General features: G+C 38.6%; 1 protein-coding gene across 1 annotated transcript in view; it reads right to left on the reverse strand.

Moving 5' to 3' along the window:
* Positions 1-557: 557 nt before the first annotated feature.
* spen (spen family transcriptional repressor) overlaps positions 558-24,994 on the reverse strand; it is a 31,055-nt gene continuing 6,618 nt past the window's right edge. Inside the window, exons 3-15 of the mRNA XM_043223975.1 lie at positions 21,836-22,462; positions 13,083-13,243; positions 12,757-12,957; positions 12,510-12,661; positions 12,289-12,414; positions 12,018-12,131; positions 11,758-11,871; positions 11,560-11,660; positions 3,789-11,472; positions 3,323-3,661; positions 3,010-3,204; positions 2,709-2,867; positions 558-2,517 (exon numbers count right to left, since the gene is read on the reverse strand). Coding sequence (XP_043079910.1) covers positions 2,386-2,517; positions 2,709-2,867; positions 3,010-3,204; positions 3,323-3,661; positions 3,789-11,472; positions 11,560-11,660; positions 11,758-11,871; positions 12,018-12,131; positions 12,289-12,414; positions 12,510-12,661; positions 12,757-12,957; positions 13,083-13,243; positions 21,836-22,462 — 10,105 coding nt within the window. The 3' untranslated portion in view covers positions 558-2,385. The remainder of the gene's footprint in view (positions 2,518-2,708; positions 2,868-3,009; positions 3,205-3,322; positions 3,662-3,788; positions 11,473-11,559; positions 11,661-11,757; positions 11,872-12,017; positions 12,132-12,288; positions 12,415-12,509; positions 12,662-12,756; positions 12,958-13,082; positions 13,244-21,835; positions 22,463-24,994) is intronic.

The raw sequence follows: 24,994 nt of genomic DNA on the forward strand, positions 1-24,994 counted from the left end.
AAAAAAAAAAGGTAAATTTTCACATTTAATTGTTTCTCTGTGCCATTAAATGCATGATTATTATTTTTTTATTTATTTGTTTGCTATGGCATGGCATTTTTTGTATACCTGTTTCTACTACACTATTACAGTTCTTTTAAAGATTGAAATTAGCATTAATTTAGAGTAAGATGTGCTTGGGCTAAAGAAAAACACTAGATATATTGCTTGTCTTTTTCAGGTTCACGGCATAACCCACACAAAAAACTATAGTAACCTATGTGCCAAAACACATAATAAGCCATTAAACGAAAATATACGTTATCGGTATCTCAATACTGCCATCAAGTGGCTGTTACAGACACTACCACTGTAGGGTTCTTAAAATAATAAAATATGTTACCAACATCAGTGAACAATAGAATATAAGCTACATATACACACGTGTATATATATATATATATATATATATATATATATATATATATATATATATATATATATATATATATATATATATATATAAAATGTAAAACCGATCAGAGCAAAGCCAACAAACAACACAATGGCAACACAGAGAGAGTGAATGACCATTTAATGATCTGCAAAGGTGTTAACAAACAAAATTTATTTTACATCTTTAAATGTCCTCATAGAGGAACCGCAAAATACACTCAAAATGATGAAATAAGATAAATCAGACAAAATTTTAAGATCAGTTGTATCTGTTTACTCTTTCTTTTGGTATTTTGATATTTTAAATTTGTATATCAAAAATGTAAGTGCCTTCAAAAATGACCATGAGAGAATTTGTAGTAACCCAATGAAACTGCAAAACTAAGACTCATGGTTTACTTTCTGCATCGGTTTTCTTTACATACTTTTGTTTTGTCTTACAAAACAAAATAATGACCCTGACATAAAAAACCAAAAAAAGAGGAAAAAAAGCAACACAAAATGAAAATGATTATTTACAGCTTGGCTCAAGGAGACACCAATAAAGAAAGGAGACCAAAAAAGCCGGTCTCCATCATGTCTCCTGACAGATATTTTACATATTTTCATTGTTTGTTTTTTTTTCTTCTCTTTACAAAGTATATTTACCACTTGCATTGCACTGTTCTTGTTGGACATTCAGAGAGGTATGTTCAAAAAACCAAGAAAGAAACAGTGGAAAACAGAATTTAACACTTTGGGGGTCCTAAAGACAGCATCGGTCATCAGTTAAGATACCCCCAATAATTACCGACATGAAAAAAAAAAGAAGGTAGAAATAGAGGTAGGGGACAAAAAGCATAAAACAAGGCAATGTAAAAGCAGGCCTTAAAGATCAAGTGACAAATACAAAGTCAAGTATCAAAATAAAACTTGAATCTCAATTCATTTCGTTTTCTCCATTTAAAAATTATGGCACAGGATTGATTTCAAAAATGTCAACAAAACAAAAATCTGAAATGATACTCAAGTGGTAACTGACAGTTCATTTTCACGGATGATGGCAAGAGGCTGTCAATCTTGTTATGCTTGTCAACTGCTTTGAAAGTCTTTAAATATACATCATATTTACAACCAGGCCTTCGCCCGATTCACTTTGCAAGTATTAAGAGGAAAGCAAAAAAAGTATACATACAATCCCCAATCGAGGCATCAAGTGTAAACTGTACAACTCACAATGCTCCCACATTGTCCCTTTCTGAGATAATGAGGACTATATTGAGAGCCATTTCTACCAACAACATGGAAGTAACTTGTTTACTTATGATTGAACAGTAGCTGCTTTATATTACATTATTATTTATTATTTTTCGTTTTTATAAAATGTGTCAAAGGAATTCAATTGAACTACTTTGACTAGATAACATTTTTAGTCTCTACCACAAAATGGCTGGTGAATGAAGCATGTCCAAGTAATAAAGTAAAATTACAATTTCAATAACCAAATTTGTACAAACTTGTTTTTTTTTTTGATTTTCATAACATAGTGCAATGATTGGTCTGATTATTCTTCAGAAAAGAAATCTTAATCAATAAAAAGTTTCTTAACCCCATGTCCTAATAATCCCAAAGATCTTCAGTGTTTTAAAAACCATAGATACAAATCTCCAAAAGAAGAAAAAGAAAAGAAAAAAATGATCAGAGAATTGATCGTTGTAAATAGCTCCATTTATCTCTGTGTACTGTAAGGTGATACACAGTTAAACGGATGCAGCAATGAGTCAATGGATTAAAAGGCTGGTGAAAGAAAAAAGAAAAAAAAAGTGAATACATGGCCAAAAGGAGTAAACTTGACTAACATTGAGGTGCTTTCCAGAGTACAAAAAAAAATTATAAATAAAAACACAAAACAAATCTTAAATCCCAAAGGCTGGTGTTGGCATGTTGGTGTGGGAAGCTGGGATCTCCCTCTTATACAGAAGCTATAACAATCATAAGATGGGGAGAGATACTGGAGATGCTATTGAGAAGGTCCGGAGCAAGATGAGACAAGTGGCTTTCAGAAAACTCACAAGGAGGGAAAATCTGGACAACGTAGGCTGGCTACAAGAAAGACGGAAGAAAATTCTTTGTTAGTGGAATGTACAATTTAAAGCCATCAGATGGCTAAATAATTTATTTTCACATATGGAAGCATCTAATCTTTTATGAGTGGACATCAACATCTTGCCAAGCTATTTTCGTCCATGAAAACTGTACTGCACATAACTGTTTGCGTTCTTGAGAGGACTAACCTGATTAGAGCCTGGGTTTGGGACGTTGATAATTCCAGCAGCTTGTTTTGCTTGCAGGTAAGTGATGAAACCAGTTTTAAGAGCATGGGTCTGGTTGTGGACATCCTCTTGGTCCAGTCCACAAGGCAATGCCAACAAAAGGCAGTATTCATTTTCCGCCTAGGAAAAAAAAAATATATATATATTTCAAATCTGTCCTGACATCTCAGTAGATTTAATTTTGCTGTAGTTTTGATAGATATGGATACATTAGATTTAAAGTGCTTTGAGAAATGGTTATAAAAATAGACAGGATGCTTACAGTCATACGTCTTGCAACTCCCTCAAGTTGTGAGGCCTCTAAGCGCATTCTCTGGGCGATGCGAAGAAAGGCACCTCCTTCTGGCGGTGGCAGTGAACGGTGAGCCAGAACATTGTTACCAGACACAAAGTGCAGCTGTACTGCCGCAGTGTCATTCTTAAGTGCCAGGTGACCTTGCCAAATAATTGGGTATTTCTGCTTAAAGGAAGACAAAAACTTTGTTGTTTCAACCTAAAGAATATTTCCTATTGAATTTCTGATTAATTTAAAAACAAACAGAAATAATCATTTTAATAAACTTAAGTTTACAAACCGTTAACAACTGCACCATATCAACAGACCGAAGTCCTGTGTGGTCAAGCTTAAAGTCGGATCGTATCTGAGAACTGGCTGTGGATGGAGGAGGCATCTGGTTAGGTCCTTGAGGTCCCTTCACTGTGATAGGCAACTCCAATTTGGGTGTTATAGTCACTGGAGAAGTGTAAGAGGGGGAGCCAGTCTCACCCTGAACCCGAGATATGTGAGGCAAATCCATGGAGCTTGGGTGTCGAATGTGAGGACCGTCAAGTTTTGATTCACCAAAACTTCCAACAGACTCAATGGAGGAGACAGAGGGAACCTTATGTCTTTGACCATGGTCAATTTGTGAGACCTGATGAAGATTGTACATGAAAACATTATAATAACAACACTAAAAAAAAAAAAAAAAAAACCTTTCACATCTAATTATTGTTATGTGTAATACAGAAATCAGGATTGTAGGAGATGGAAAAACTCACCTGTGATGCAGCTATTCCACGATTAGCCAAGTTAATTCCAATTACTGAATGACTTGGATACTGAGGATGGAAGCCACGCATTTCTCTGTAGTATTCAGACATGGAGTTTGCATTTCCAGGATGAATCAACTGAACTCCTTGAGGAGATACCATCACAGAGCCAGGCGGGTGTCCTATTATCCTGTTGTCAGAGTGAGGGGAGGGTGACATCTTAAGCTCCATTGCTTTTGCTGTATCCCTCACAGTCTGTGTAGTGTTCTTTACCACTGGGGATACTTTAGAAGCAGTTGATATGTGTGAAGGTGACTGCATTGCCTCTGGTGTTCGAGTTTGTCGACTTTCAACAACACCTGAATGGTCAGTCAAATGCTGGTGCACAAGTAGACGCACATCTCTGTTATACTGATCTAGACGTATAGCTCTGTGATGCATACCTTTAAATTCGGGCTGCATTACGATGCTTTCCGGTTGTAACTGTGGTGCAGAAGCTCTTCGAAGTCCTTGAGGGAGACTCTGCAGATCATTATTGCTTGTCCCAACAACCTGAACATCACCAGATGAACTTGCGTGTGACTTCAGTACAACATCTCTGATCAATGCAGGCTGAGGAGTCGTGGAGCGCTGTGGAGGCGCAGATCGAGGTGATAACAGATTTTCTGAACGGATTCCATAGCCTATACCGGATAATGATGGAGTACTGGCTCTGACATCTGCCTGGGACAAATGACCTATAGGCACAGATTGAGTGACACTATGAGGGGGCATGATCACAGACTGCTCAGCATGGTGCATATTTGACACATACTGGGATATAGGACCAGCTGGTCCCAAAACAACCGAGCTGGTAGGAGGACAAACTTTTGGAAAAGGTGACGTTGAATGGGCCGTTGCCCTTGGAGAATGAGAGTCTTGCTTGGGTTGTGAGACTACCCTTTCGTGTGCAGGACCTGGACTTAAGATATGATTGCCTGCCAAAGATGGGTGGTGTGGGCTTAAAACTGGTTTAACATTAAAGGTCTGTGATTGTTTTATCTCAGCTTTCATTGAAACAGTTTCAGTTGCTCCATTTTTCTTAATATGCTGCTGCTGTGTAATTGACTGACCATACCTCAGAAGTTGAGGATGGCTTGTAGATTGTTGGAAGGTTTTCACAGAACCTGTAGTGTGGTAGGATGGTTCAGACTTTTCAGAGCTAGGACTTTCCTGATTAATTGAGGAAATAACAGGCTGAGCACTGAATGTTTGGCCAGCTAATACTACCCCTGCGTGTCCATAACCTGTAGGTGTCTGTGATCCTTTTGGGGTAGAGGGGTGAGATGGTGGTTCTTGTTTTATCTGTGATTTCGTTACAGACTGCTGAAACTCTATATCCACGGCACTGGCAGGTGGGATTGGACTTATTTTAGCAATGATCCGCTGTGGTCCCTCTGTCTTTTGTCCAGAATAACTTAAAACTACGACACCTTCGGATGTATTGACCCTCAAACCAGTACTTGGCCCTGTATTACAATGAGTGCTTTCGACAACAGGGCGCCCAACACTTCCGCCATCTTCAGAGGCATTAAGCCCATGATACCTGCTATTTTCATTCAAGCCTGTACGATACTTCTGCTTGGGTAAGGACATACCAGAGCTACGGTTGCTCAACGAGATGCGAGGAGTGTCCTCAAAATCAAAGGGCATAGGGATCCGACTAATGACTGAAGTAGCGGTGGAAGTTATAGCCAGTTTCTCCTTTAGGAGCTGTGGTGACTCGCATTGTTGCGGAGTAGGTGGCTGGGTTGGTGCTGTATGGGTTACAAGTTGAGTTATAGGGCTAGGTCTGTCTTCAGGCAGAGAAGTCTTTAAAGGCAACACAGCCTCAACTGAATTTTCATTATCACACATCCGTGGATCTGCTAATGTGGTTGTAAACTGCATATTGGGAACAGCATTGCTATTTGAAGCAGACACATACTTTGGTTCCATTAGAATCTTTCGTAATGTGCTAGAGCTTGGGTCAATATCAGAGGCCTTTGTGTCAGGAGGCATAGGGGGATTTGCTGGGGGTCCTCCAACTCCTGGTGTAGACAGTGCCACACTAACTTGTGGTTTAGGTGGAATTCCTTTCTCCTCTGGTCTCGTGTTCCATTCAGGGGATGTGAGAGGAGTCTTGGATGATGCAGGTGAATTCAGGCAAGTTCTGGGTGAAGTAAGGGCAGGTGCTACTGGTTCAGGAGATGGCTGTTTTGTCCTTAAATAAGAAGGACTGTTATTCCCAGAGTGGAATGCAGATTCTTGAGGTTCAGGCTGGTCAACAGCAGGCTGTTCCGCCTCTTTTGGTGTGTCACAAGTGACTGTAGCTGTAGCCTCATGTTTACATGCAGCAGCAACAGTAACTACAGCTGCTGCAGTTGCTGACGTTGCTGCCTTAGGGTTGGCAGTTTGAATCTCTTCTGGAATAGATTCTGGAAGTTTGACAATAGTGGATTCAGGTTCCAGTACTGCATCATCAGCAATATCTAATTTTCTGCTCAAAGAAACCTTCCGTCCTCTGGATTTCTTTGGTGTTTTTGGTCGTGCTCTTCCTCCTTTTTTGGCTGCCTCTGATAATGAAGACTCTGTGAGTGACGTATCTGTGTTACTTGCTTGAGATGATTTAGAAACTGGAACCATAACACTACCATGTTCAGATTCTACAACAGTCTTTACAGTCAAGTCTGTCTCGGGTTCAATAACCTCACTTGATACTGGCAAAACAAGAGTTTCTGGTGTGGGAAGGAGGGCTGTGTATGTTGTTGGAGCAGAGAATCCATCTGCATCACCTGATATATCCTCAGCAGTAATGGAATCAATTGCAGCAGCCAGTTCAGTTTCACTTGCCGGGTTGGCAGGCTTTTCTACTTCTGTATCATCTGCAGGTTGTACTATAACTGGTGATGCTAGGGTAGCTGGTTCAGCACGAGGCTCTTTGTAAGGTGCTGGATGCTGATCATGTGTAAGTCTTGAAATATTCTCCACTGCCCTTTCCAGTTCCATTTGACGGGCAAGCAAGGCAGCCACAGGATCAGTAGGAGGCTCCATTTCTGAAAGCGTCTCCTCCTTTTCCTCAGGACTGTGAACATCTTCTTTGTGGTAAACTGGTATGTTTGAGTCTTCTTTTACTGTCTGTGTGGTTTTGGTTTTCAGAGACCCTTCCAGACTTAGAGCTTTGTTATCACTTGAATGAGGGGCATCCTTAACTGCATCCACAGTGAGATTAACAACACTGACAGATTTATCATCAGGCATCAGTTTGGTGTTCCGTGTTGACCTTGATGCCTTGACTTTCTTCTGATCTAATGTCTGTGTTTTTTCTAAAGAAGTGATTTCTATATTGTTATCTGTTGATTTTTCTTCAGCAGGATGTGCAAGTCCCTTTTCTCTTTTAGATATGTTATGTTGTTTGGTATCTTGTGACAACAGTTCAACTTGCATTGAAGTTTCATCTTTGGATTCATTCTGGTGATCTAGGGCAGGCGACACATCAACCACTGTTGTATCTGACTGAATGGGTTCTGGGCTACCTGAAACTTTGTCCAATTTCAATGTTTTTCTAATTTGCCCTGCTCTTATTGGTGAAGACTGCCCCTTTTGGGATCGTGGAGAACGCCAAGTCTCTGCTGTTTTAGATATTTCTCCACTATTTGTTGCCTCCTTATTTTCAGTATCTTCACTCTCAGAATATTTTGTCTGATCTCCCTTAACTGAAGGCATATCATCACTTCTTTTCCGGGTCTTGGGCGGACGACCTCTCTTGTTAGGTGTGGTTGCCATATGTTGTGTTGCTGCCTCCTTATCACTACAACGCTTACGGGTTGAACGAGGAGGTTCCGTAATTTCTTTTCCCAGTTGTTGAGAAGCCTCATCCTCATGGGGTGTTGCATAGACAGATCGCACATTCCGCCGCTGCCGTGTTTTACCATGGCTTGAGTTTGATTCAAGGCTCTGTTCTGAATCTGTTGCATGAACTGGAGATTTTGCTGTGTTTTTGGGGTCAGCAATGACTTTTAAAGAGTCTCCTCTGGGAGATGAGGATCTTTTTAGCTTTTCTTTATCAATGCGTTCACTCTTTCGTGTAGCTGGTTTCTCATTAGCAACTTCAGGGACTGGTGTTGGCGAGGCAGTTTTTACCTTTTTACTCTTGGGTTGTTTACGTGGTGGCTGTATCTGTTCAACCTCAGGTTCTGTTTCTGGCAGCTCCACATCCAGTGGGGATGCAACCTTGTGAAGCGAAGAATTAACATTTTCTGTTTTAGTTTCTGAAAGCTCTGTGATCTCTTGAGGTTGACTGGGCTTTGAAAATGTTGAAGAAGATGCCTGAAAAGGATCACATTCTGGCTCAATATTACTTAGAGATGCACCCGGTGTAGGAGGTTTGACATCAATATACTGATCAACAGTTGGTTTTACAGCTTTTATGGATTCACTCAGCTTTTCATTAGGTTCTTTGACAGTTACCTCTTCCTTTATCATGGGTTCAGTGGGCACAGCACTCACTGTAACAGCTGTGTTCTCCTCCTTTAGGCTAACTGATGGCTGAGAATCTACTGGAGCATATTCTGACTGTTCATTCACTGTTTCTGGACCATCTTTGTTTGTTAATGTAGAGGGCAAAACCGGCTTGTCATGCTGCACAGAAGATTCTGAAACTTTAGACAGAAACATTGGTGATGTAGCTGGAATATGACTAACTGTTAACTCTTGAGAAATTTCTGATTCATTAGGGGAAGGCCCAAACTCTTCATCCAATATTTTTTCTTCCTCCTCCTCGTCCTCCTCCTCCTCAGTCAGACTAAATCTTTCTGAAACTGGCAGCTGTTGGTTCTTATCTCTTTGCTGAAGTTCTAAGAAACGGCTATGAAAAAGTACTCTTGGTTCTTGAGAGAGATCTGATCCTCCTGCTCCAACTTGTTCCCCTTGGGAATCACTTGTAATACTGTCTCTACCAACTCTAACTTCAGGGTCATTATTTTTCCGCTCAAGGTGCTGAAGCCGCTTTGAGTCCTGTTCAAAGATAGAGCTATGAAGAAAGCGTGAAGCAAAGAGTTCTTGTCGTTCTTGTTCATCAGGCTTGGCATCCTTCTTTTTATCATCAAGCTTTCCATCAGAATCAGAGCGAATTTTCTTTTTTTTCATGTACCAAGAAGGAATAGGTCTTGGAGTGGGTTCAGACTTCTCTTTGTCTGTGCTATTCCGAAAGCTTTTGAATTTTGAATCATGACCAAGGAACGACCAATTTTCTTCCCTAGATGAGGACAGTGACTTAGCACGCTCAAGCAAAGCTTTGGTGTCTGGTGTTATGGTCTTATCCAATGCAAATTCATAGAACTTATTCTTTTCAAGTGACTCAGAAGTCTTCCCATCTGAAAGTCTCTCTTCATGCTCTCTTTTGAAAGAGTTTGGCTTTATTGAAGGGTGTCTGCTTTCACTATCTTCATCAGAGTCTGACTGTACCTCCCCGGGTTCTAATTCACGTTCAGGACGTTTTCGTATACTCTCTCGTTTAACAATGGTGGTGGGGAAGCTCATTTCTCCTCGCAATGTGCCCTGCCTAATGTTGCTCTCCCAAGAGAACTCCTCTTCTGTGACTGATGTTTTCACTTTCAAAATCTCTGCATGAGATGAAAGCCCTTGGCGCACTGCATTGCCAATATTGTATTTTGATACATCAAAATGCAAGCAATTTTTATTCATTGCCACAGGTGAGTCTGGCTCTTTTTCCAGTAATTGTGATGCATCCTCAGTAAAGGGTGTCCCTGGAAGTGAAGCAAGTCTTCTTTCAGGTTCATCACTTATCTGTCTGAACCTCTGATAATCTCTCTGTCTTTTAGTGGCAAAATCAAATTCAAATGGTTCTGATTTCTTTCGCTTGCTGGGTGGTGAATCGCCAGTTACATCTTGAGGCGGCTTTCCTATCTCATGCACAAGACTTCGATGCTCAAAGTCTTCTGCATCAGTGCTGGGTGTGCTTTCCGTTTTATCAGATTTATCATACTCTAGCAATTGCTGCTGTAGGCGACGGTTCTGCTCCATTTGTTTTCTGCAACTCTGTGAGTGATCAATGTCTGAGAGCAAACTCTCTTTACTTTCAGAATTTCTTTCTAGTCTTGAGGAGAGTATATGGTAGCTAGTTAAGTCATGTTGTTCTTGGTCTCTTGAAAATTCCATATCTACACTTCCGTCATCAGAAACTGCAAGACTGAAAATTGGTTGACTTTGAACTCCAACAGTACCCGTCTTTTGATCAAGGCCATCTAAGGGATCTGTTGCCTCCTCGGTTGGTTCCCCAAGTCGAGCCTGAAGGTCTAGACTTAGTCCAACTGACATTACAGTGTCTAGCTCTTCTTTTGTAGTACTAACAGTAACCATCCTCATTTTTTCTCTCTTATACGCTTCTTTCCGCTGCATCTTTTTATCATAATCAATATCTTTCAGCAATGACTCATCAATAATTCTCCTCAACCTCACTTCATCCTCCTCCTGACTTATCTTCCTTAAATTGTCTGCCTTTCCAGAAGTTTCTTCAAAGCGTCTCTTCCGTGCAGCCAATCGATCGGCATCCACAGATGAGGTGGTGTCAAATGCAAAATCAGTTTTGAAATATTTTTTGTTTTTCACTTTGCCCTCTTTATCCACAACCTCAATTTGACTAGCCAAGCCTTTCTCCTTGAGATGTTTTCCATGCTTAAAGAAATCTCTAGCTTGAGTTTCTGTTCGGAAAGGCATACTCTTGTGATCAGCAGAGGGTGGGGTGGTTGGAGAACGAACAGGGTCACTCCCAACCTTTGTTTTTTGTTTCTCACTGAGGATACTGTCTATTAACTTCCCTTCCTTCTCCTTTACTCTTGTCAACTGGACAACACAAGGTGGCAGATCAAGTTTTCCTTTTCCAGAGTAGTCTTTGTCTTTAATCAATGATTTGCTAGATTTACCTCGCAGAGTTAAGATAGCCTCTGGGCTGGTGTCCCTGTCAAGTTCAACGTCTGGCTCTGATGATGGAACAGTAGGAGACGCAAGTTTCAATTTCCTCAGATTTTGCTTCTCAGTCCTGTCCTTGTCTCCTTTTTCTTTACGTCCAGCACGTCTGTCTTTTTCTCCTCCATTTCCACGCTCCGTCTCAAAAATTGATTTGTCTTTCTCTGATTTATCACTCCTATTGTGCCTCTCCAAACGAATTTTATCTGGCTTTTCAAATCGTGGTGGAGAAAGTGAGCTGCAGCTACCACTTCGCTCAGATGAGCGACTGTAAACATGATGTTCAGAGTCACTGGGAGGACGTTCGGAAAGGGATGGGGAAGCAGAAGGACTAGCAGGACGACGTGGATGGGATGGGCTTTGATTGTGTTCAATTGTTCGTCGACTGTGATCTCGTTCACGATCTGTTTCAAATCGCTCTCTTTCCCTTTCACGCTCTCTTTGTAAGTAGCTGTACTTCCGAATATCCTGCTCATATGGGTCTCTATAATCCCTGTATTCACGGGGGTCATCATAGTATCGTGGGTCATAGTAATCTCCCTGATAAGGATCCCATTCTGAATAAAACTCTCGACTTCTGGCAGGATATTTTCGACGTGGATCCTCTGTGTAGGAACCCGGAGTACGCACATTCTCATAGTATGCCCGCTCAGCAGTGAACTCATGATATGGCGGCCGGCGCTCATCTCTGCAAAACAAATGAAGTTAAATTAAATCAATGAAAATGAAAGGATATTGTACAAAATAAAAGAGGTGTTACCATACAACCTCTCACCTTCGTTCATTTATGATTTCATAGAAATCTCTTATGTCTTGTCCAGATGCCTGCATTGAACGGTAAAAAGCCATCTGGCTTTCCTGGTTGGCAAAGTCAACCTACAAAAAAAAAATAATAATAATAATAATAATTAACAGTGTTATAAAAATCAAACAGTTGGTTTGTCAGTGGGACAATTTATATTATACTACAGACCTTGATTTTATTTCCTCCAATTTTCCAACCCTTTGTTTCCTTGACAGCGGCCTGCGCATACTCTATATTATTATACAAGATGAGGGCCATTCCTTTCAGTCGATCGAACACAACCTGAATAAACAAAATAGTTTTTTTAATATATAGAAATCAAGTGAACTTCAAAATGCAAAGCATTTATTAAAAATGAAAATAGAACGGAACAATAAATTGAAAATTTTAAATTTTAAGACAAAGAAATACAAAGAATTTTAAATCACCTTTACAACGTGTCCATAGCGACAAAAGTGCCTTGTCAGATACTGTTCTGTAATACTGGAGGACAAGCCGTCCAACCATACACATGTTGTAGGCATACTTTTGCCAAAACCAAGCTGAAAGAAAAATTCACTTTCAGTCAACCAATCTATTTGTTTTAATTTCAACAAGTACATTTTTTATGTTTTTTTTCTAAATGTTTGTATTAAATGAGGATTGGCTGTTAGCTATATGCAATAGAAAACTCCAATAATAATCTGATCTCATACTCACTTTTAACCTGTTGTTGCCAAGGTATTCACCATCCATTTTCTTAATTGCTTTGCAGACACTTGCTATGTCACAATACTGGAGAAAGGCATATTGTGGGGAACCATTTACCTTTTTTATATCGATATCCTGATAAAAACATAATATGCACATAAATATGCAACGTTAATACAGTTTCATAAGCTCGCACAATTTTTAAAGCACACTTTCAAATGTCTACTTACAACAATCTCTCCAAAACGCTGAAATATGTTAAGCAGGTCATGATAAGTTGTGGTTTTCTCCAAATTTCCTATAAATAATGTCCTTGTAGCTTTGGGGTGAAACTCATCTATACGTTCATCCAAAGGTCGGAACTCATTCTCGCTCTCCGTTTCTATTGAGCAATAAATTAAAGAACAATGTGAGGTCAAATTCTGCTTCTAAATCTAATAACAACAATGGATTCTGTACCAAATGCAAGGAACATACCTGGACCATGCCAAGCAGTGACATCAATTTGCATGCCAAAAAACAGCTTCCCTTTAGACGCACTTAGAGCTTTTTCTTGGTCCTCTTGCTGGCGAAAGAACACTAATCCATATCGTTCCTCAGAGGCGCCATGAATTTGAACTGATGTTACTTTGCCATGTTTCTTAAATTCATGGAAAAGACCATCTTTCAGGCTTGTATCTAAAATTGATAGGAAGAACATGAATCACATTAATTTAGATGCTGTTCCAAGATAATGCTAAAACTTTTTTTATTTTGTTGTTTGAAAAGTGCATGCGTCTATTTTGATTTAATAAAATCCTCACCCGTTGAGCGCACAGGGAGGTTCTGCACTTTGATACCAAAACTTTTGCGAGGTTCATCTTTGTCCATTGAAGGTAGGGGCTGAGCAGGAGGCGCAGGCACAGCTGCTGACTGAACAGATCTAGCTGGAGACCGATCACTGGAGCTGCTGCTGGAATCACTGCTGCAAGAATAAAAACACAAACCTGCTTAGAATGTAGACTGTAAGAAAAACACTAACAAATACACAGTGCTAGAAAAAAAAAACTGCCGTTCAGAACTATGCAAGGCATAGCGATTACCAATCAATAACAGCATAGGCAAACATATTGCCTCATGAGACTTTAAGGGAATTTACAGAACCTAACTACTAAACATAGTACATATATTAATTTAATGTAACTCCTAACACGGTTTATTCATGCAGTTTATTTTTCCACCTCAGAGAGGCACTATTGGAAAAAAAAGAAATGATCAGTGTTGCAAAAAAAACAGAAACAGTGCCTCTTAGTGACAGTGAAAGTTTCTACCACACTCTAGGTCAGGGTTCTCAAAGTCTACATTTAAGGGTCCAATCCTGAATTTCCATCTGTGTCAAAAGGTTCAGACGAGAACAAATCATTATTACAAAACTTAATCTTAACATGCATAAAATGCTTAAATAAAAAAAATACATCAATAAGTGCCAAAGTGGCAAAACGATTAATTTAAGTGTCACCAATAAAGGTCAACCGAAAAGGGGTTTTCTCTAACCGTGGCTGATATTTAGAAATTAGGGCAGCTGATGGCCAATATATGATGCTTGACCAATTTTCTTTTTCTTCTCCTTTCTCTCATCTCTCAAGAGTTTGATTAAATGATTATTGCAGGGCACAAGATATCTACACCACTCTTCTTTGAGTTGAACAAGCTCTTTTTTCATAAATAAATGCTCAATCGTTGCGCTGTAGTATGAATAAAAAAAAAAAAAAAAAAAAAAAATTTATTATGCATAAGCTAGTACCACTTCTTTCCCCAGTGTAATTCAGCGCCAGGCCTCGAAGTAAGTGCTTGAGAACAAAAATACAAAAAAGTATTGTTTGGTTTCCCTATGACGCGACCAGAGCTGAAGTTTGGGTGCAGGCAGTTGGCTTTCCATGTTCTTCCAATATGCATGGAAAATATGATTGTAGCAAACATTTTGGAGGATTCAAATCTGATGAACGAGCTTCCACACTGTCAGTTCTTCTAAACATAACGTTAACAATATTTAATATGTAACAACACGTGGAGCACGCATGAGAGAGTGGTTTCTGCGTGGAAAGCTGCTATTGTATGCAAGTTTACCAACAATCTCTGCATATAGTTTATATCTGGACCACAGCAAACAAGTTTAATTCATATTTTATATTTTCTTGTTCGCCCAAAACCATCACCATGTTCACCCACATATTCTTCAAATCAAATCAAATATTTGTTAATGAGAGAGCTGATACAGTTGTACATGGGATCATGAACATGATGATGCAATGGATTATTGATACACCGCAAACAATGATATATACACACTGAAAAATTAAGGAGTAAACAGTAAGTGACTGCCTTTATTCTTTCAGTTTTAAAGATATTAACATAATGAGTGTGTTGCAGGTCTCCCAGTTTTACACACCCGTTTCCTTTAGAGATCTAAGGTGTGAATGAGCAGTGCTGAAACATGGGATTCATGACACCAAGCACCTTCTCAAAACTGTTCTGAAGCATGATTTTGTTGGCTTGCTGACAGACACCAGTGTTTCCCAAAGACTTGCAAATGCTAATTAATTCTTGGTCAGCAGGAGGCGCTAATGGAGTGGGAGATATAGCGTTTTTCTCTGTAATGGCTATAATCAAATCAATATTGTTGAGCTCACAAAAGCTACTTTTTTTAGGCATTACAGTGAAGACAAAATTAAAATGACATTGAAGCTTTTTGAAGACAGTCAGTTCTTTTCAAAGATATAAAAACACCCACGCTGCACTAAATAAAATCATATTTTGTGAAACGTCGCTCGATTATGTCAAACGTCATACACTCACTAGATGTCTTGACAATAAATGTCATGAAGAAAGCTTAAAAATATCTTGTCTTGTTTTCAATTCAAAGTATTTAGAAGTTGAATTTGTGTTGACCATATAATAATAGAACAGAATAGCGCTCTTGCAATGGAGGCGTGTCTATATAGAGAATATGAATTCACGTCATGTTGCGTTGCAAGTTGGGGCACCGCCGCCATTTTGAGAGGTTTACCCTCTGCTGCAAATGCTAATGATCCGAGTTATTTTGACAATTGACAATAAATGACAAACAATGGTGACAGATTCCACAGTCGCGTCAGAACTCAAAAGCAGATAGGAAGCATGATCCATTCAAAATGTCGGATAAACAAAGCAGTTTCCCAGAACTCTGTGGCATGACATCAGCTTCACAATCTCTACTGAAATCCCTCTAGTTCTGGATCAGGCTGAAGTCCGGACTTTGAGAAGCACTACTATAGACAATCTTATTTGGCAGCTGCAACAGAAAAAAGGTGAATAATCTAAAACTAACTCCATTACCCACACAAAAAGGACTGGCAAGCACACCTGACATTCATTTGCATAAGGCAAATAAATCTATATAAATACTACACTGGTGTCATTTTAAAATGTCAGTCTAGTCGTTTTCAAGTTTCAATTATGGCACACTTCCATTGTGTGGTACGACTCAGCTTGGTAGGACTCAGCACAGTTCAGTTGGCGTTTCCACTCCAGTGTAGTACCATTTTAAAGTGGGCGGGATTATACATTTGTTGTTTTGTTTGTGCCGCCTCTACTGCTTTAACATCACTGTAAAAGAGATAAATGCTGCTCCATCAAGCTCTTTTGCTGGATCCATTTTTTGGCTATCAATGAGAGGAATGTCTGTACTTCCTCAACAGACATGGTTTTGTTGTTAAAAAAAAATTGCATTTGATCCTCCGCTGGCTGTGCTGATTTAAATCTAGCGGATGTGGTGACTTGTGTCCCAAGTTCTCTCTGGGCCAATCAGTGATCAACAGGGTTTTCACAATACGTTTTGGTAATAGTATGGCTCCTTTGGAACCTCAGCCGAGGAGATACTATAAAAAAGTACCAGGTACTATACACAGTGGAAACCCCCCAAAAGTGTGCAGTACCGAACAGTATGATGCAGTGGCAAAGCACCATTAGTGCATTAATGCTTTATTTCTACACATATCCAAATAACCACTGATGTGCAAGCTACCAGATGACTGCATGAAAAGCTGAAATTTGTTCAAAATTGAAATCAGTGTATTTGTATCAACCAAGTGCTTGGTTCTTCCTGTTCAAATAAAGTATAATATATTATATAATAATAATAAAAATGTAATTATATATATATACACATATATATACACACATATATACACACATATATATACATATATATATATATATATATATACATATATATACACACACACACACACACACACACACACACACACACACACAAATATATATAAATTTAAAATACTCCATATAAATATATTAACTGGCTAAAACTGACACAGAAATAAGAGTGGATACTTCTTTCATTAATGATTCAGCCATATACATGGCTTTCCTTTTGTCTGTTTACATCTTTGCACTGCCCTCTTTTCTCACTCGCTCTCGCTCTCAGAAGTGCGGCTGATAGGGGCTGGCCTGTGGGAGTGGGCAGGGAGCCAGCAGTGGCTAGAAATTTCCAGTTCCAACTGGATCTCACGGGGGTGGGGGGAGTTCAAGTGGGCAGTGTGAAAATACACCAGCCGTTGTTTCTCAAAATTCCCTTACAGCATTTTCTCCTCAAGAAGAGAACAATACAAATAATATATAAGAAAACAATATGCGCAATTGTTTTGTTTATATGCACAATGGACCTTATTTATAAAAAGAACCAGCTCTGATTCAAAAAAAAAAAAAAAAAAAAAAGCACTTAATTGTTATGGAAGCCAACCCTGTAATTTGAAGCTAAATAACAAAACGGTGGTTTGGTGCATGCTCTAAAAAATTTTTTATACATACATCTCTCAGCTTAATTTAGCCTGAGGTATCAAAAGAAAAACCTTTCATTTTCTGACTTGTTAATTTAGAGGTTTAACAAGATTGCGAATAGGTAACAGACATTTTAAGATTCAATCCCTGGGAAGCTTTTTGGTGTTTCCTACTACTTAACGATTACTTACACAATTTGCCGTGTGGCTGATCCACATGAAACAGCTGTGTCTAAGATGAAGGCATTTTTAAGGTTTCAAAAGACATTAGAGAGTAACAGTGTGGCCTCGCAATAACATGTAAAAAGGGAACAGAAACAAGCAGAAAAGGATGTTTAACGTGACCTATGTCCAGTCTCTAAAGAATTTATGGCATGCAAATGTACCACATCTCGTTACAAGTGAAGGTCTGTGTTGATGTCCTAAAGCCACAGGGCCACTTGTCAGTCACTCCCAAAACGCATCTAGCACACAAATGATATAGAAGTGTCAGTCATTGATGGCTGACCCAATGCCTTAAGCCAGTGTCTAGCCTGGTCAGCCTTACAGGATGAAAAAAATGCAACTTCAAGCAGGTCAGTCAACATCTAAGGCTTTTAAGGCTTGTTTTCACCAAGACACATGGTTTGCATATGATTTTTCTGTAAAGACAAGCACTAAAGAAACAGCAAATGTGCTGAATTATGAAAACAAGAATTCAGGGACACAACTAGCAAATCTGCCATTTATTAAACAACATTAAATACAAGAACAGAGAGGCAAGAGAGCCGTTTTGGCATGCGAATGTTCACGCTGTTTTGGAATTCATTTAAATTGTTTATCACTCCAAACATCTGTCTTGGTGTGAAAAACCCTTTAGAGTTTCATGTCTCTGTAACATTGGGGTTGTCATTAATTAATGAAATGAAAATAATATGGACCTTTCTCTACATTTGCACCATTTAAATATGATGTCATTGTTATTAAAACTGGTTTCCAATTACTTCCTCTAACTCGTAATGATTTATTGAGAAAGCACCTTGACTAGTACATATTATTCACTGTATCAACAAATATACTTCCTTGTCATAAAGAGTCGACAGCACAGAGGTACAGGCCAAGACGACTATGAATTTAGGTTTCACCCAGCTGTTTAACAATAACATGCAAGTGATTACCCAGGCTGTATTTATGCTGTCCATAAATAAAAGTTTTAACAAAATAAACCAAATATTAAAGAACTGAATTGCACTGATTAATAGATTTATATAGGCTTCAAAGCAAAATGTTTAGAGGGGGAAACTTAACCACATCAATTACTTTGATATGGTCATCTATAATGGATTAAATATTCGTCTTGAAACATTTCCTACATTTTAAAAATCAAGGATAAAGAGATAAAAGTTATAATCCAAAACCTGCTAGGGGCAATGCTTGACCAGAGCAGTTATGGCTTACACACATATGTGCTCCAGGGCATCCCAATATGCCGACTCAAAGCGCTCGAAGCCAAATCTGTAACTGGGTCAGGAATAAGACAAAAAAAATAAAATAAAATGTTTGCATAAGAAGTATTCCCTTCATTGGACATTTTTTTGTTTCGTTGCTTTACAGGACAGAATGAGCAGAAATGGCTCAAAAACATTTTAAAACAAGTTGTTGTTTTATATAAACAATGATAAATGTTTTTTACATTATAAAGTCACTAACTAAAATACTAAAAATAGTTGGACATAACCAGTGTGTTTGAGAAATTCAACTGATTGAAGTACAACACAAACAAAGTACTAAATTTATTAAGGGGTTGAATAAACAAAAGGTTGGTCAACAATCTTTATGTAATCTGCTGAGCTTGATCAGTTTACAGAAAAACTTCTTGAGGAAAGGTCTCGGTGGCCACATGTGAGAGAAACCTTTCCGTACAGACCAAAGGTGCATCTACTACATACCGACTTGAAATGGGTGAAGACCAAGAACTGCAATCGAGTAGAAAGTTGCTCAACATAATATTCTTTATTGTAAGTAAAAAATAAAATAAAATAAAATAAAATAAATCTTTGGTTTCTTTTTATAGCATCTGGAAGGTACACTGGTTAATACTGAATACCGGTGTTTATTTTTCTTATGAAAAGAATTTTTAAAACGCCGCAATACTCTTTTTACTGTTGCACTGTGGTTAGGGACAGGTGTATGTGTTACTAGGCATGAAAGTTCTAACTGAAGCTGTAGAATGTGAACTCTGCCACAAATATTCACTGCCCCCTGCCATCAGCTCCCACGTTTCACACACACACACACACACACACACACACACACACACACACACGCGCCACTTCAGCACTAGATTTAGCACCTTTTAGACCATTTGAGTGTTTTTTCCTTAGAATATACATACTGACAAAGTTTTTTTTTTTTTTTTTTTAACTTTAGCTATAGATCAGTTGGAAGATGTCGCAGGTACTATCCCGTGAGGGATATATCCTCTGACTCTCCCGGCGCAGTGCCGTCTCTCTCTGCATCTGTTCTGTGCAGAGAGCGCCAAGAGAAGCACCCGTACTGCCACAGATTCATCAGTAAATGAGTACAAAACAGCATTTCCAAGCAACTGTTGCTTACTGACTGTTTGGAATTATGGACACATGAGCACCATTTTTTGAGTTACTCGGATGCAGACAGTGAACTGCATTAGACAAAAAAGCATGGTTAAAGCATGCGTGACAGTAAAATATGGCATTCTGAGTAAATCAGCAGGTTTTTTTTTCACTTCAGTCAGTAAAAAAATGTGGTTAACACTCGGCCATGCATGGAGAAGGAAAGAGGAAAAAAAAAAAAAAAAAACATTTAAATCGGCATCATTTAAAAAACAAAACAAAAACAAATGTTTTTGGCCATACCACCCAGCACTATCATCCAGTGATTAATACAAAAATAACAGGCATCAAGCATCTTTAAAAACAGTAAACATTGACTGGGAGATAAGCAATAATGAATATCAACAAAAGTATGCTTACTGTTACCGACTAACTACTTCATTTGTAATCAGTATCCATTGTTATCGACCACTTAAAAACCTAGAGGATCACCAAGACCACCAAAAACAAAAGCTATCGCATGCCATTACATGAGCATGTGAACTGAGTCCAAAGATCAACAACTTAGCAACTGAGAAATATCCAACTATGACCACCTTTGTCATGCTTTGATGAATTTACAGGGTTAATCAATGGCTGTACAAGTTCTAAAAGATCTTTTTGAAGTATGAGCATGCAGAGCTGTTTAAATGCAATTTATGTACCTAGCAGATAGTCGTGACTCAATCTCAAGCTACTGGTTAAGCCAAATTTGCTGTGTCAGGCTGGTCAAGATGCTCGAACAAATAGCAATGACGGAAAATAGTTGTCCAATAGACAGCCTCCACGGTTCTACACGCACATGATTCGGGGATTAACTGTTATGTTCAACCATCATAAAGAAGTTATCATTTGCATACGTTTTGTTTTGCCAATTTAAACATTCAAGCTATTTCAGACCATTGAAATGACGAAGTAGTTGAATCGGGACTCAAACGCCATTTTCTTTACATCCAGTGAGAGTGATTTTACCAAGTACAAGATGTTCCTGGATCAACTTTCCAATCAACCAATTAGATTTAAGGGGTAATCTTTCAGGAAATATCTGTTTTAGGTTTTGATCATGGTTGGGTGCTTCTACACCCTTGTTAACAAAAAATGTTTATCCAGGATCACATCTTGACAAAATCACGGCAACCGCATATAGATACATACACACAAAGTTATGTGAAAATACCCGTTTTGGCAAGTATTCCAGTAAACACAGAGCGTTATGTCCATGTCTTAAGTTAATGTATACAGCGGACTAAGAAAGAAACCAAATCTGTGCATTGAGTCTTAAAGAGACGGCAGCCTAGAAATACCTACTTCTGTCTGCTCTGTTAATGAACACCAAATCTTTAACAAAGATTAATCGGTGTTTAATGTAATTAGTGATATTGCATTGTTTTCCACTTAATTATTACATTCCTGCTCCTGAATACTACTGTTACTGACTTTATAAAGCTTATAATTTTATGTTGTAGGCTGTTCATCTATGCTTGTAATATGTGCAGTTGTTCTTGTTGTAAAGCTGATTTTAAACAGCACAGAATAATTTCTTACATATTCTTCAAAACACAATACTGTAGTTGAAGTACTAAAAGCAGTGCAACAATGTCTCCACAATGATGACCAGTGTGAGGGAGTTTTGGGCCAACTGACCGGACCGTAATTTTGCCTTTTTCAGTAAGTTCTGCTTTGTCACCAAAAATGTTGCATTTGCAGATCTTTGACATGCATTTTTATGCCTTGAAAAACTTAAATGTTTGATTTGTGATCTGTGGTGAAATCTACATCGCCGTTGCAAATTCTGCAGATTTTTCAGAAAGATAATGTTATCTAGCTGGTTAACAGATGATGTTTTGATGAAACTGCAAAAATAACTTGTGGCATTCTTGAAAGCTCTTGAAAATGAAATAAAATGCACATTATATTCCAGCAAATGCGTGATTATTTTCTAGACTGCGCAACTACACAATATCCAAAATATGTGCAGTAATCAAAGCTAAAGGCATTCCAACAAATTATTAGAGTGTGTGACTTTTTTTTTTTTTTTTTTTTTTTCGGACAGGCAGAGCATAAAGATGTTATGTTGAATGTACTGGCATCAATATGCTAAAGAGATGCACCAAGATGCTTTACTGCACTTACCTGCCACTGCCGCTGCTGCTGGTGCTGCTGACAGAGTCAGAGCTGGAGGAACGACTGCGGGATCCTGAGCCACTGCGGGAGCGTGCCGGCCGCGCTGCTTGACTCGGCAGCCTCTGTGGTGATGGATTGTGAGATTGCGAAGAGTGTGGTGAACGACTGCGACTGTGGTGGTATGTCCTTTCTCCTCGTCTGCCTCTTTCTTCTCTGTATAAATCCCGATGGACCACACTGGCGAGCGTAAAAGCTTCACGGGCGCGGGGCTCATAGCGAGTCTCTGTAGTCTCAAAACGAGTAGGGCTCCGGCTTCGTGAACCGTAATAGACAATGCCTCCCGGTGTCGAGCCGCCACTTCCTACTCCAGCAGCGCTGCTACTGCTTCCACCAGCACCGCTGCTTCCTGCAGCACTCCCTGCAACACCTACACTGGCCCCTGACGAGCTGCCTCCAATGCTGCCACTGGCAGAACTGGCACTCCCGCTAGCTCCACTGAGGGCCCGGTCCCTAGAGTCTCGGTAATAATCGGTCTCGTAGTGACGCTGGCGATCGAAACTACTGCTGTTGCCGCTGCTACGCTCATGGTGTCCATAGGCACTGTGATCGTAAGACCGCTCCCGACCGTCCGCAGCCCTACATGACAAGGAAAGGGATGGAGGATGGCAAAGAAAAATGGAAAGAATGAAATGAATGTTATTTTCATCCCTGACAGGCATACGAGTCAAGTGACATGCGTTGAAGAGTGATTTAATCAAACATAGACTGCAAGTGCATGTTGGAAAGATGCTGTCTTGGACTGTCTTTTATTATAGTATTCAATACAAATACTGATACCAGGTCAGGACAACTTGGACTTTTTTTTTTTCTTTGTTTATTCATTTGGGATTTTGCTTTTGCAGTTTACTCTTTTTGCATTTCTCAAGTCAAACTGAATCCATACTGAAAACAAAGGGGAAGAAAATAATGCATGACAGAAGTCATGCATGCCATGGTCAGTCACATTCCAAGTTACACAGGGTATAGGAAAAAAAATCTGGACATTCATTTACTTTAAAATGGCAGTAAGGTCTAAAATGAACTAATTTTTTTTTAATGCATAAAACCTTTTTTTGTTTTTGTAGTTTTTTTTCGGAGAAATCGCATTTACATTACACTTAAAGATGACCAATTAGACACAGTTATTTTCTTCTGTATTACCATGAATATAATAAAGCAAGTATCATTTAATTAGAAATTCCAGACAACCTACTTCCCTTATATGATAGAATGACATAACCGCTTATTACTGCCTCATTTTATGATTTAATTAACTAAAAGGAATGAGGTTTCATGAATACAATGAAGTCATTCTCAAAGTATAAAATCAAAGCCACAGGTTATAAAAACTCATTATTTTGGAATAAAGGTCTTTTACAATAATACGCTCCAACATCATTTGTTCTGGTCAGGCTGTAGAATAATGATTCATGTGGAGAGTGATTTTAAGCCATGTCTTGTTTTGTTGTTTTTTTTTATAGAGGAACAAAATAAACCCTAGCAAAAAGGAATGGGTTAAAACGATGCCACGACATGCTAAGCTCTATCCTAGCTTCACTTTCATAGCCATTTTTAAAGACTTCAAGACTTTCAGATTCAGTAGCCCTTTTTAAACCAATTAAAACAACTGCAATCATTCCACATCCCTGTCATGAGTCAAAAACCTGCATATATTTTTAAATCACTGAGGGGGAAAAGCAGTGATATGAATACATTTTAAATAAACATTAAATATTACATATTTATACTGATGAGTTGTGCTAATTTTATTGAACGTGTATCAGTTCTAAATGAGTCAATCTACCTGCCAGCCTTTTAATATTCTACAATGATAAACCTTTGGGTTTTTAACCTTACACAAATGATCATATTCCAAAGAAAAATGTTTTTTATTTACTTTTTCAAAACTTGAATAAAGAAAGTAAAACTGTGCAAAAGAAAGTATTAATAACCAATAGCCTAACCTACGAAGTTATGTCAATTACATTACATTAATATTAATGCATTAATAAGAATTTTTATAAGGAACGGCAATGTACTTAGTGTTTAATCTTGCAACAGAGCTACCAACAGTTACATTTATTAATAATAATAAAACATGCTATTATTGTGGCCATTAATAACTGCATGGTTGCCAAGCAACACAGGAGATTTACACAATATATTAGACAAAAGTAAATTCTTAAATAACACCTGACCAAATTCCATTAAAAGCTTAAGATGCAGTTTCTCCACAGTAAGCATTTATTAGTCCTTACAGAGTGATAGTAAAGAATGTTGCAACAAATCTGACCTAGTTAATTTAAATAAGTTTGGCTTTCGTTAGAAAAAGATGCTTTTGTTTAGCGAAGCCAGCTGTGTAACTTGACTGTGATCAACCTTTACAGTACATATAGTCCACTCCTGTAATTTCCACAAGAACTGACAAACAGTGGTGACACATTGCATCACAACACTCCACAGCTCATTTGCCATCTCCTCCATTTTCATAGAGCTGTTATGTGTTTGGCTAGCTTTGCTGTATTCTTTTAAGTCATTTGAACCTTTTTTTCTTGAAAAGCCTCAAACAATATTCAAATTATTCACGTAGGTAAAGCAGAGAGGCAAAAAGCCAGGGAGTGTGAAAAAGAGTGAGAATCAGGAAAGGGACAGCAAAGTGAGGTAAAAATCTGCAAATGCCAACAAGCTACTAAAAACAGCCTGTTTAACAGCTACATCTGTTAGTGGGAGATGGAAAAAAAGACAGGGGATCAAACTAGGGGTTAGAGAACAGCTAAAATACACAGGGCAGAACATACCAACCTTTTCAGACAGCGGTAACCCGACCTACAATTCCAAATACAATTTAGGGAGACAGAACTTTGTGAGCAAAAAAGGGGGTTAAAAATGTAGAATGTAAAAATGGTAAGAAAAAAAAACAACGAAGTAATCCTTATCTTTCAGGATCCAACATAATAGTTCGTAATAGCCAAAAAGAATCCATGCATCTTAAAAAATAAGTCAATATCAATATGGGAAAAGCATATGGAGGTAAAAGTCAGGAGGTAGAATGCCCAACTCAGTTCAGTGCAAAAAAAAAAAAAATCCCCATCAGATCAAAAACAGGCTGGAGAAAGAAGTCCAAAAATA

The sequence above is a fragment of the Puntigrus tetrazona genome, chromosome 23, assembly GCF_018831695.1.
Source record: "Puntigrus tetrazona isolate hp1 chromosome 23, ASM1883169v1, whole genome shotgun sequence".
Lineage (NCBI taxonomy): Eukaryota > Metazoa > Chordata > Actinopteri > Cypriniformes > Cyprinidae > Puntigrus > Puntigrus tetrazona.